The sequence below is a fragment of the Schistocerca americana genome, chromosome 6 (assembly GCF_021461395.2).
Source record: "Schistocerca americana isolate TAMUIC-IGC-003095 chromosome 6, iqSchAmer2.1, whole genome shotgun sequence".
Taxonomy (NCBI): domain Eukaryota; kingdom Metazoa; phylum Arthropoda; class Insecta; order Orthoptera; family Acrididae; genus Schistocerca; species Schistocerca americana.
The window spans coordinates 319540298-319554244 of NC_060124.1; the positions used below are offsets into that span (position 1 = coordinate 319540298).

Sequence of the window (13947 nt, forward strand, 5' to 3'; positions counted from 1 at the left end):
GCAGTGTTTCTCAAAAAATGAAGAAAATTCTCCCAACTTGGCTCCACTTCACTTCAATAAGAACACTTAATACTGTTGTTAAGTCTTCTTTTATTCGGAATCACATATAACACATAACACTCATATCACATCATACTTTGAGCAATACATCTTAACCATCCTACATACAAGAGAGTAAAAAGTGAATGATGTGTTTTAGTCATTTGTCTGTGCCTTACTGTGCATTCATAATTAATGTCTTTACTGACACTTACGGTTGAATGCTGTTTCATTTATTTAATTTTTTATTTTTAATGAATTTTAATTTTACCATACCCAGGGGGTCTTGCACCATGTACCTACACTGCTTCCACACTTCATATGAGATTTTCCACCAAGTGATCTTGTTGGACATATATTTTGCATGTAGCAGGCCATCATCAGAGCTTTTTCTGAAAAGGAGTTCGACAAACCGCCTTAGAATAATAAACACATCACAATGTATATAAGTGTTTGATTCAGTTGCTCAGCTTTTCCATTGGATGGAGGAGAATAAATTTTGTTTTTCCGGTGTAATATGTCCTCAGTCCCATCGTCTAACTGGAAACTTTTTCAGTTGTCTCTCTGTCTCACTCTGCACACTCCTTAAACTCCACAAAAGAGTCAAACACGTCATTTTTCTGCTTTAGCACTTTCACTGCTGAATATCTTGAGTGACCATCGAGGTAAGTAGCATAGTATGTGCTCCATCTAAGGAGGTCTGTGTAAATCATCCACATCACTATCTATCAGTTTCTGCATATTTTCAGTAGTAGTTTGGCTTGGTTTGAAAGGTCATCTTTTCATTTTTCCTTGCACAGATTCTTCACATTTCCTTTATACTTTGTGACTCCACATACTTTGGATAAGCATTCTTTGTGTCCAAATCTTTGGTGCCACAAAATTTCTGCCTGTATGGCTGTTGCTTCCTTTTCCACTAGCTGATGGGTTTTTTCACTTATGAACATGATTTATTTGAATGTCATGGAATCTAAGTCATTTGAGAAGCTAATAAATTCCTTAAATCCATGCAAAAGTTAAATTTTGAGGAGAACATTGGGCAGATGGATTGTTAATAAGCATATTCGATTATAACAACATGTTAAGTAAGTAGATGTGGCACTTTTTCATTCAAATTCATATTAACCAGCCAATGTGTAGGAATCATTACTTTAAAAAAATTATTTTGGCAACAAATATGATCTTAGATTTTATTTTTATGAACTGTGAACTACATTGGAGGTGTAGCATTAAATAATTTTAGATTTTCTTATGAAGTGTGCAGATTATAAAATGCAATATTTGATTCATCCCTATCTCTCCAGTCCTTTACAGCTCTCATAATTAATTTACTTGGCAAAACCAATTGACTGGCAACTACCACTCACTGCTGGTCAGATAACAACAAATGTTATTTGGGCATGACTATCCACTGTTTAGATCTTGACACAAGAACCCAAATGCGGGCAGTGCTGGTGTGCATACGATTAAAATTTCTCATTGGTAACTAATTGATTAAACTGTTGTTTTTATTTATCTTCAATGTCCTACCTAAAGCTCCCCAATCAAAATACAAAGTGTCACTAAGTCCCTTTACAACTTCAAAATTTTATTACAACAGTAGTTGATGAAATATTTTAACAAAATTTATTTATTGTAATCACTGTTTACTAAAGTTTTTATACGTATAAAAATTTTGTGTTTCAGATACTCTGTTAATGGAAGGAACTGAACTTCTATAAAATGGCAGCTTCTCAAGAGAAGGCTCAATGTGTGTCCTGGTTTATTGAAACAAAATTGGATGTTCAGACTCAATGAAACTTCAGAATGAAGTATGGAAGAGCTCCATCATCGCACCATTCAATCAGTGCATGGCTCAAAAAATTTATGGAGACAGGGACAGTGTTGGATAAAGGGAGGAGCGGGTGACCAAGAACATCCAAGGAAAATATCAATCATGTTTTAAATGCCTTTACTCATTCACCTACGAAGTCCATCAGCACTGCTGCCAGACAGTTGCAAGTATCACATTCAACTGTGGACAAGGTCCTCCACAAGAACTTATGGTTGTATGCTTACAAAGTGCAACTGTTACAGACACTTGAGCTAAATAACAAGCCAAAATGGACAGAGTTGGCAATCAACATGATGAAACGCCTTTCGGAGGATGAAACATTCCTCAAGCAAGTTTTTTCAGTTATGAGCCAAATCTTCATATTTCTGGGACTTTAAACAGACACAATGTGAGAATCTGGGGATCTGAACACCCCCATGTGACTAGGGAGCTTCACTGGGGTAGCCAAAAAGTGAATGTGTGGTGTGGAATCATGTGCAACTGAATTATTGGTCCATTTTTCTTCAACGAGTCAACAATTACTGCAGATGTTTATCTCGACCTTCTGACTGAACATCTAGCACCAAAACTGATTGACTTACAATTAGCTATCATTTTCCAGCAAGATGGTGCATCACCACATTGGGGACTGCATGTTCGTTGGTTCCTCAATGAAACATTTCCAGGCAGATGGATTGGGAAGAATGGGCCATTTCCTTGGCCACCACATTCACCATATATCACTTCCTTAGACTTTCTTTTTATGCGGTGTGTAAAAGGTGTCATGTATCAAACACAGATACAGGACATTACTGACTTGAAGCAACTGATTCATAATGCTATTGCCACCATTGATGACACTATGCTACACCAAACATGTCAAGAAATCAAATACCGTCTTGATGTGCTTCATGCAAGTAAAGGCGCCCATATAGAGGTCTATTAAACACTGTCAAAAAAATTTTTATAAACACTGATTACAATAAAAGAAATGTTGTTAAAATATTTCAACAACTGTCGTTGAAATAAGATTTTGAAGTTGTATGTACACCCTGTATTTTTATTTAACCAGTGGTAATACACTTAATTGACTGGTTCATTTCACTACACCCACAGCATAAAGTTTACTATTATGACTTAACAATTAACTTATAATAAATCTCCTGCAAAGTAATGCTTTGATGTTTAATGAAGTTAAATTTTTTGGTAATGGATTAACGATTAGTAAAGTAAACTTTTCCCTGTTTTGCTGCCATCACAGCAACATTGCAATGCATATTAGGGGCATACTGGTGGTTTAAAAAGATTAGTACAGCCCAATTCACACAGAAATGGTGTGGAGTGAAGCAAGGACGTCCATACCTAGTGGAAAGGGAGGGGGACAAGTGGGGGAGGTGGAGGGGAGGCGACTGCTGGCTCTCAGGGAAAGGAAAAAAATATAGTGTAAACAGATAATTTTCTTCCAAGAAAATGATTTAAAAATTGTTATTATGCAGGTTTTTAACAGGATCAAAACTGAAATGTTTTCATGGCTACTTACAAGCTGCCATTTGTCTTCCAAAACATTAAAAATACTTCATAAACCATCCCCAATCGATTTGCACCCACCCCCAAACCCCCTCCCCCAAGAAACTGTCCTATGGGAGCTCTTGACATAAACACCTGGCAGTGATGGTCATGGCTGTGCTGAGGACAGGACGTGGGCAATTCACTGAAGTGGCGGTGTCAGAGAGACATAGGATGGTCATGTTGTGAATTGATCAGAATGTATCATCTTCATCCGGAAAAGCCCTTCATGAACTTTTGATAGAAATTGCAAATTCTGATGAATGATTGCACTTCCTTAACTGTTTTCAGCTCCCAAAAATCCCTTACAACCTGTACCAACCTCGGATCTGTTCGCACTCCATCCTTACTGATGATATGACCTAAATATTTCAGTTCTTCCAATGCAAAATGACACTTCTCCTGGCTGAACATTAAACGAGCTGCTCTTAACCTCACAAAGACTTCCCTTAATCACTGTCTATGCTGCTCCATAATACTTGAGAACACTATAATGTCATCCAAATAGACAATACACTGCCATGGTTTCAGACCCCTCAATACATTGTTCAGCAACCTCTGAAACATTGCTGGAGCATTTTTCAAACTGAATGGCATTCTGATGTACTGGTAATGGCCTCCCGGAGTAGAGAAAGCAGTTTTTGGACGATCCTCTGGAGCCACCTCTAACTGATGATAACCACTTGTCAAATCCATTGTAGAAAGGTACTGGCACTGTCCTAAGTGATCCAAAGTCTCTGATATGTTTGGAATGAGGTATGAATCTATTACTGTCTTATTATTGAGGTATCAGTAGTCACAAGAGAACCTGTATTTCTTAGTTCTATCTGTAGATCTTTTAGGCACAACAACAATGCCTAACTGCCAGCAACTATTACTATGCTCTATAACACTGTCCTCAAGCTGATGATCAAAGAAATCCTCCACAATTGGCTGCAAATATGTCAGTATTCTGTATGGTTTACAGTAAACAGGTGCTTCGTTCCCTGTTGGTATCCTATGTTGAACTAATGGGGTTGCTGGTAATGGCCCTCACGAACAAAACAAATACTTAAATTCCCCACAACAATTCTTCCATATGCTCTTTTTCTCCTCCTTTCAAATGCTTAACTATGTTACGCAATGCAGTTCTATTGGCAGTCAGTGGTTGATTGCTATGCCTACCCCTCAGACACCAATCTTCATCATCTGGTACTCCTTTTCCCATATTCACATCTACAGTGCTAAAATTATCCACGTTCATGGGGACTACTCGCCAGCCATTTCCCTCTTGTATGCGTACAATACTATGTTCCACAAAACAACCTAATGGATCCAAAAATTCATTATCCTCCAATGGTTCAATAAGACATACTGTATCTACAGGTAGATTCGACTCCACACTTACCCAAAGCGACTTCCCGATGCCATCAGACACACACTAATGTGAATTAAGCCTCAATGCTAATGTATATGATTCAATTGGTTTATTCATTATGTTGAACGCTCCTCGTGACAGCTCTGCATTGACAACAGTTTCCCCTAGGTGAAATAACATTCCACCAAGTTCCACAGTTTGTTGTCCAAGGTCAATTTTGGCTTGATTTTGATGCAAGAAATCTACTCCTAGGATCATGTCGTAGCCCTCGCATACCCATGGTACTGGCTCCATGCATGCACCAAATTGGACTTTCCCTATGCAAAAGTCAACTGTCACTGACCTCAAAGGTATGACCTTCTTATCCCCCACTCCATGCAACCTATAACGTGGTGGGTCTAACTTCCTTCATCCCATTAAACTCTTAGTAGCCACTGATACTTGCTCCCCTGTATCCAACAAAATCTTAAACATTTTAGTTCCTATGGATCTTACCGCTGAACATTCCACCTCTGCATACATATTTGTAGCATTGAAATTAAACGGGAGGTTCGTTAGGTGGGTCTTGGGCCCCCTCTGCCATTTAACGACTGTCCACCTCTACTAACTCCACTTCTCCATCCTCTGCAATGCTGATTTCCACACATTTCTCTATTCCTTGGTGACTGAGTACACTGCCTCTGCATGTGTCCCATACGACCACACTTATAACGTTTTACACCAGCTGTAAACAATGCTTGTCTATCATGTACCCCCATTGCCATGTCTATTTCCTCACATTGAATTGCCAGCTGAATGGCTGAATATAAATCTTTCTGAGTCCCTTCACGCATTTTCTGTGGCATATGTGCCAGTAACCCCCTCAAAAATACATCAAGTACTCTTTGCTCAGCCTCCTGCAACAGAACACCATTTGCTTCATCGCTCTGACCCAGTTTGTAAGTACACTTGTTAATTTCTCTTTTTCTGTCTGCAAATTGCTCTACCATCTCCCCCAGCCTATTCGTCATTGTACTCAACCTCCCTCTGAAGTACTGAGCACTATTCTCGGCACTTCTGTTTCTTGTACCTCTGTAAAAGCCCCTCCTTCAACTGCTTGAACCTTCCTTAAGGCTTCAGAACATATGTCTTCACTCCACCCATTAATCTAATCTTGGCTACATGTAACAACTGCTCATCGGACCAACCATTCATCACAGCTGAAGTTTCCAAGTCCTCTGCAAACACACACACATCCTCAGTTGCCTTGTCAGAAAATGGAATAATCGAACTTGCGGCAGCTGTACCAATCTCCTGCTGTGGCACCCTAGGCAAAAACGACTGATCCGATGTGGTTTCCCACTCACTTCTATATGTTAATTCACTTCTCAACTGCGTATTGTCCGCTGTTAATTGTGCTACCTTTTCCAACAAAATCCATTCCACTTCTGGTTCCAGCACACCTTGCGTCCCTGACTCTATCATTGTGTTGCTTTCGTTCCCAGTTAGTCTCGAAACAAAATATTTAAGTACAAAATAACCTGACTCCCTACAGATCCGTATCATCATATTCACTATCATCATACACCAATAAAAAAGTAATCAAATGCCATGAAAAACAACATCTTACTGACCCATGCCTATGCAAAACATCTAAAATGGCCTGCCAGGAGCCATACTAAAAAACAAAAAAAAAAAAAAAAAACGCCCAACACTCAAAAAGAAAAACTGGTCAACACTCACCACATTTTGTGACTGTAATGCAGGCGGTGGGCTTGAACGTCATACTGTACAGATGACACCCCACTATTCTGACACCGAATGTAGATGGACGTTGAATGAGGATGAGCAGTTAGGATGCGCCATATTAAAACTCGTCCGAGTTTCCCAAGTGATTTATTATTTCCAGCTACAGTGCACCCATTCCTCTCGGTCTGCATCACTGGGTCCCGCAAGGCTGAGGACACCATTTTGCTGACTGTGAAATGGCTTGGCATGGAATGACTGCCTCAGGAACCTGTGCAACACCCTGCTGTGTGTCGGCCTCATATGGCCACAGAGTTGTGACAATGTCAGGATGTGCTGGTAGTCAACTCAGTGGTCTCCATCCCTGCTGCCTCAGTGCCACTCACTGGGAGCTGTAAGGCACCCTGGCATGCTTCCTCACCGGTGTGGTTAAGATCGCAGCGACAACAAGCACCAGCGATCCGGCATCCAAATCTGTGGCCCTTGCCTCAGGATGCCTCCGTCATGTGTTGGGAGTGAACAAGACTGCCCGCAGTAGCGAGCCATGGTGTGGGCCACCACTGGCAGGCTGAAGACCCCACATTGGCCTCAGATGGTTGAACCAGTGACCTGCCATGGACTGGAATGCTGGCGCCTCATTTGCTGCTGCATGTAGACGGTGGTGTGACACACCCCGCCATCCTAGAGAGCTGTCACAAATGAATGCCTCGTTCGTGAACCAGCACCAATTTATATGTGGCTGTTCACCTCTGTTTTGCTAACGCACCACTCTAAGTCATGTATTCATAACACCTGGGTTGGGCCAGTGGGCCCCTTCTGCCTGTAACTTGCACCATGCAATCCACTGCATTTACTCTTTTCAGCAGGTCTACCACCCTGCTGCCTCCATTCTACTTCACAACCACTTGTAGTGTAACTTACTGTTAACAGGCCTGCACCTGGCTGTAACTTGTGCGCTCCAAAATATTGCACCAGAGCTAACCTTTTCCCATCTTAAACGGTGGTGCTGCTACAACAAAGAAGATGTAGGAGGCGATGCTTAGTAATGGGAATTTGAATTTTCAGTTAATTTTATATTTATTTTTAAGAGGATTATCATAAAGTGTCACTACTTATTTTAGTCAAACACACCAGAATTAAGGGCATTGTGGACACAATGTATCTAATTTCAAACCATATTTTCTTTTAATTAAAAAAAGTAGAACAAAAACTTCATTTGAATTATTATACACTCTGAAGAAACGTTTCTTACTTGAAGTTTGTAGAAATTTTAATTATGTTTAAATCAATAAAATTTCTATAAGTGTAAAGACATAGAATTTAGAAAATAAGAATTGTAAAATTTTAAAAAGTCACTGTAAGGGAGATGGATGGCCAAAAGTAAAACAAATTATGTCACTAATGTTGATGCCAATGGACCTTGCTTCAGTTCCCAGTACCACCACATATGTTTTCAAGATAGGTAGATCTGGGACAGGGTTCATTCAGCTCTGTGAGGCCAAATGAGAAGCTTCTTAAACAAATAAACAAAGGTATCATCAGGATTCATCTATTGGTAATAATGGCTAGAGAGACTGATGACATGGTGGTCACATGTTCACAAACATTGAATACTCCTAATACTGCCTTGGAGGCAACAGTCACTTAGTTTGAACAGGTCAAAGGCCTAATCTGTGAGTGGTGTTTATGTTTAAAAATCAGGAAAGGAGAGGGACTTGAACTCTACCCTGCACAATATTTTATCACTAAACCACATATATAGCAACAGAACAGCTCAAACAAAAGAAAACTCTTACAACAGTAACTTCTGTATCCTACAATATTGCCAGTTCTTGTATATATTAGAATTAGGGTTCTGAAGGACAGCTGAGATTAAAACTTCCTTAAGTGAATGACTCAGTCTTAGTCTCTGTGGCAGGTAGTCTATGACAAGGATTTTTGTCAAGGACTATACTCATCAATAATGGTTTTTCCATGACAACAACATGCTATGTAAAAGGCAGCAGTTGTTTAAAATTGTTTTGTAGAGCATTCTTAACAGTTACAGTAAAAGGCTTATCACCTAGATAGCACAGCTTGAATGCAGAAAACATTTGTAGGATGTAGAGGCAAGAAGTGATCATGGCAGATTTATTGTATTAAATTTACACAGTGCAGCTGTCAGGTTAATTCTCTACATAAATTTGAGTTTTGAACAATATCCACCATTATCTTCATCAAGAAAGCAAACATAGCATTACAATATGCACAAGATCTTGTTTGGGCAAACATGGATTCTAGCTCAAGCAACTGGATCTGAATTATAAGAGAGTTAGTGGAAATTAAGAGATACACTCTCTGCAAAGTGTAGGAACATCACATGGTACCAGTAGGTGTATATCTCATATTATACAGAGTGATGGAAACAAAGATGTTGGGGATGATGTTTCATTGTTGGAACAGAAGTAATCTCTGGGTGCATGGGCATTATCAGTTGCTTTCCTGTTGAAGACAACAGTGGATATTGTCAGAAACTTGGATTTCTGCTGAAAATTGACATGACAAGTAAACCAAGAACATGTAACACACTTTTGCTATATGATTATAGAAATCATTTCCATGTGCAGAGTTCCTTAATAACCATGTTATGAATACTCATAGCATATAGCTCTGTGTACCTTTCATAGACTTTCTCATTGGTGGAATGTAAGCCATATTCTCACAGAAACAACTGAATGATAAAAATAAAAGGAAAATAATAATCAATAGAAACAATAATAATAAAGTTTGTGAAACAAAGCAGAAAATTGTTTTCATTCAGTTAATATAAAAGTAAAATATTTTAAAATTATATAATACTTAATAAAAAATGTCAAAACTTTATTTAAAGGTTCTATATTTTTATGGAATATGCAGAGGTTTGTCTCTTTGGCCTTGAAGGTGTTCCCACTATTTTCTTTCATACTGTGTTAGTCATATTTCTGATGCCCATCCTGTTGTCAAATGCCATAGCATGAAATAAATTCAGAAGCGTGAACAAAGATGTTGTACTATTCTCATTTGCTATTGAAAGGAAAAAAGAAAATAAAAATGAGGTTACAGAAAGGAATGGCGCAGACAATTTAGTACTGGGTATCTCATCAGTATATAATGCATTATATCAAAATACTCACATCAAATATATATTCCAGCAAAGAAATTATGAGCCAAAAATCAAGACTGGCTGCTGTTCTGTTTCCAGTGACATCATTTTCATTTTGCAAAAGTAAGAAATGCTTTTTGGTTTGTAGGAATAGTTCGGGGCTCTTTAATTTCATCATATTCTAGGAAACGGTACACAGGAGTCTGTAATACAAATAAAAAGTTGATTTTTTTTTATACAGGACAAAAAAACCACAAAGTTTGGGAGAAATGTTACAAGATGTTTTTGTAAATGATGTTTCAGAAATATATAACATATGTCATGAATCTGCTACTGAAATAGATTTTTTGTGAGGAAATGTATTACAAAAATATTTCAGAAAGCGTTTCATTATATGAATTAGAAACATGGGACACAAATGAGAAGGAGTAGAGGAAACTTGGACTTACACATATGAGTTCCTGAGTTTTCGTTCTGGTAGTTCAAACTAAGCATTTATTCACCCATATTATTGATTTACCTTTACTGATTTCAGAGATCACTATCAGTTGTCTACATCCTTAAAAAATTAATAATCTGCACGGTTAAAATGTTAGTGTCAGCCAGAATTAAATTCTCAATTCAAGTATTCTGAAAAATTACACAATAAATGGCTAACAAGCTAATATTTTTCTTTGTTTTTGAGTATCAAGGGACTTTCAACAACCTGCCTAATGTTTACTAGCCACTTGTTTAAGACTTTTGCACTAAAATAAATAATTCCCTTCTGAACCCTAAAAAGTCATTTACAGTCTATAAGGACATTGTTTCTGGCTCTAATACCACAGTAAAAAATTTCACAGTAAATCCCATACCCATTCTTAATATTAGCCATAAATACCATTAAGGTGTTAATATATTTACACATGAGTGTAAGAATCATAAGAGCTCAAGAACCACTTCTGCAAGATGTTATCCACTTTACAAGTAGTCATACTGTACATTTCTGCAAATACTTGTTTGACTTTAGCTACATTTACCAGATGATTATGCCATAGGACAGTACTGACTGAAAATATTCTAGCATTCTCATATACAGCTCAACACAATAAGATTAACTTCCATGTCCAACGCCAGCAGACATATGTAATCAAGAGTAGCTGGAATGAGGACAGCCAAAAGCTTAATGTCAGGATTGCTGATCACCAAGAAGATGAAGTTAAGGAATTCTAATACCTAGGCAGGAAAACAACCCATGACAGTGTAGTGCCTCGAGAATCCCAGCATAAATTCTAGAGACACTCGGCTTTCTACCGTATCGAACACCCTATATTTGAAGTACGAGCATGAGAGATGGGAAGTGTCTGTCTTGTGCCTGTTTTCTGTATGCACAGGGTGGACACGCGTCGAGAGAATGCTACAAGGTGGAAAGTTGATCAACATGAGCAACTGATTGCTGTGCTTGTCACAGAAGTTACATGCCCAGCACAAGGAGCAAGCGCACCTTACTGCATGACAGTGCTACGTCAGTCATTATTGTGAACAGTTGAACTGTGTAAAAAAAATAAAAGACACTTACTTTTACTTACTCCCTTACTGACTTTCTAGAGCTGCGAGTGATGGACTTGTGAGGACCTTGAGAGGTTTTTGGAACTTTATTTATTGTAGAAGTACATAATAGTTTCTGACAGACCATGAGTCATTGGGCTTATAAAATGTGATTCATTTATGTGAAAACTGTTATGTGGTGTTCTATTTGTGCAAGAGAAATATAGTAGGATTGATTTAATAGTATCCTGAGTGTGCGCAATCATTTTAAGAGTAGAGAAAATTCCTCCAAACAGCATCATATCTTTGGAGAAGAAGTTGGGCAGATCATCGTAGCTGATTATCCTGAAAAGAAGATCAGCAAAGCACCTCCAAGTAAGTTCAATGATGACTAGGACATGTGAGTCTTGCTCACCAGCACCACACTGCTTCCTCTAGTCACTGGAATCTGCCAGAGCAGATGGAGCACGGAGGACATAAAGAGCAGACTAGCAGCAGCAAACAGGGTGTTCCTGGTGAAGAGAAGTCTACTAGTATCAAACATAGGCCCAAATTTGAGGAATAAATTTCTGAGAATGTACATTTGAAGCACAGAACTGTGTTGTTGTTGTGGTCTTCAGTCCAGAGACTGGTTTGATGTAGCTCTCCATGCTACTGTATCCTGTGCGAGCTTGTTCATTTCTGAGTAACTATTGCAACCCACAACCTTCTCAATCTGCTTAGTGTATTCATCTCTTGATCTACCTCTATGATTTTTGCCCTTCATGAATCCCTGCAATACTAAATTGGTGATCCCTTGATGCCTCAGAATGTGTCCTTCCAACCAGTACCTTCTTTTAGACAGGCTGTGCCACAATTTCCTCTTCTCCCCAATTCTGTTCAGTACCTCCTCATTAGTTATGTGACCTAACCATATAATCTTTAGCATTATTCTGTAGCACCACATTTGAAAAACTTCTATTCTCTTCTTGTATAAACTATTTATTGTCCATGTTTTAATTCCATACATGGTTACACTCTATACAAGTTCTTTCAGAAAAGACTTCCTGACATAAATCTATACTCGATTTTAACAAATTTTTATTCTTCAGAAATGTTTTCCTTGCCATAGCCAGTCTACATTTTATATCCTCTCTATGATGGTCAAAATCATCAGTTGTTTTGCTCCCCAAATAGCAAAATTCATCTACTACTTTAAGTGCCTCATTTCCTAATCTAATTCCCTCAGCATCACCTGATTTCATTCCACTACATTCCATTATTATCATTTTACTTTTGTTGATGTTCATCTAATATCCTCCTTTGAAGACACTGTCCATTCCATTCAACTGCACTTCCAGGTACTTTGCTGTTTCTGACAGAATTACAATGTCATCAGCAAACCTCAAAGTTTTTATTCCTTCTCCATAGATTTTAATTCCTACTCCAAATTTTTCTTTTGTTTCCTTTACTGCTTGCTCAATATACACATTGATAAACATATGCGATAGGCTACAACCCAGTCTCAATCCCTTCTCAACCACTGCATCCCTTTCACACCCCCCGGCTCTTATGACTGCATCTGGTTTCTGTACCAATTGTAAACAGCCTTTCACTCCCTGTATTTTACCCCTGCCACCTTCAGCATTTTAGAGAGAGTATTCCAGTCATCATTGTGAAAAGCTTCCTCCAAGTCTACAAATGCTAGAAACATAGGCTGGTCTTTCCTTAATCTATCTTCTAAGATAAGTCATAGGGTCAGTATGGCCTTGCACGTTCCAACATTTCTACAGACTCTAAACTGATCTTTCCCAAGTTTGGCTTCTACCAGTTTTTCCATTCACCTGTAAAGAATTTGTGTTAGTATTTTGCAGTCATAACATATTATACTGATAGTTCTGTAATTTTCACACCTGCAGACGCCTGCTTTCTTTGAGTTGGGATTATTATATTATTCTAGAAATCTGAGGGTATTTCACCTGTCTCTTACATCTTTCTGACCAGATGGTAGAGTTTTGTCAGGGTTGGCTCTACCAAGGCTATCAGTAATTCTAATGGAATGTTGTCTACTCCCGGGCCATTGTTTTGGCTGAGGTCTTTCAGTACTCTGTCAAATTCTTCACGCATCGTCATATCTCCCACCTCATCTTCATCTACGTCCTCTTCCATTTCCATAATATTGCCCTCAAGTACATCGCCCTTGTATAGACTCTCTGTCTACTCCTTCCACCTTTCTGCTTTCTCGTCTTTGCTTAGGACTGGTTTTCCATCTGAGCTCTTGATATTCATACGGGTGGTTCTCTTTTCTCCAAAGGCATCTTTAATTTCATGTAGGCAATATCCATCTTATCCCTTGTGATATATGGCTCTACCTCCTTACATTTGTTCTCTGGTCATCATTGCTTAGCCATTTTGCACTTCCTGTTTATCTCATTTTTGAGATGTTTGTATTCCTTTTTGCCTGCTTCATTTACTGCATTTTTATATTTTCTCCTTTCATCAATTAAATTCAATATTTCTTCTCTTACCCAAGGATTTCTACTAATCCTCATCTTTTTACCTACTTGATCCTCTGTTTCCTTCACTGCTTCATCTCTCAAACCTACCCATTCTTCTTCTACTGTATTTCTTTCCCCCATTCCTGTGAATTGTTCCCTTATGCTCTCCCTGAAACTCTGTACAACCTCTGGTTTAGTCAGTTTATCCAGGTCCCATCTCCTTAAATTCCCACCTTTTTGCAGTTTCTTCAGTTTTAATCTACAGTTCATAACCAATAGATTGTGGTCAGAGACCACATCTGCCCCTGGAAATGTCTTAAAA

At 38.5% G+C, this 13947-nt stretch overlaps 1 protein-coding gene across 1 annotated transcript in view; it reads right to left on the reverse strand.

Moving 5' to 3' along the window:
• Positions 1-318: 318 nt before the first annotated feature.
• Positions 319-13947, reverse strand: part of LOC124620111 (WD repeat-containing protein on Y chromosome) — a 480275-nt gene continuing 466646 nt past the window's right edge. The window contains exons 18-19 of the mRNA XM_047146781.1: positions 9653-9824; positions 319-431 (exon numbers count right to left, since the gene is read on the reverse strand). Coding sequence (XP_047002737.1) covers positions 9732-9824 — 93 coding nt within the window. The 3' untranslated portion in view covers positions 319-431; positions 9653-9731. The remainder of the gene's footprint in view (positions 432-9652; positions 9825-13947) is intronic.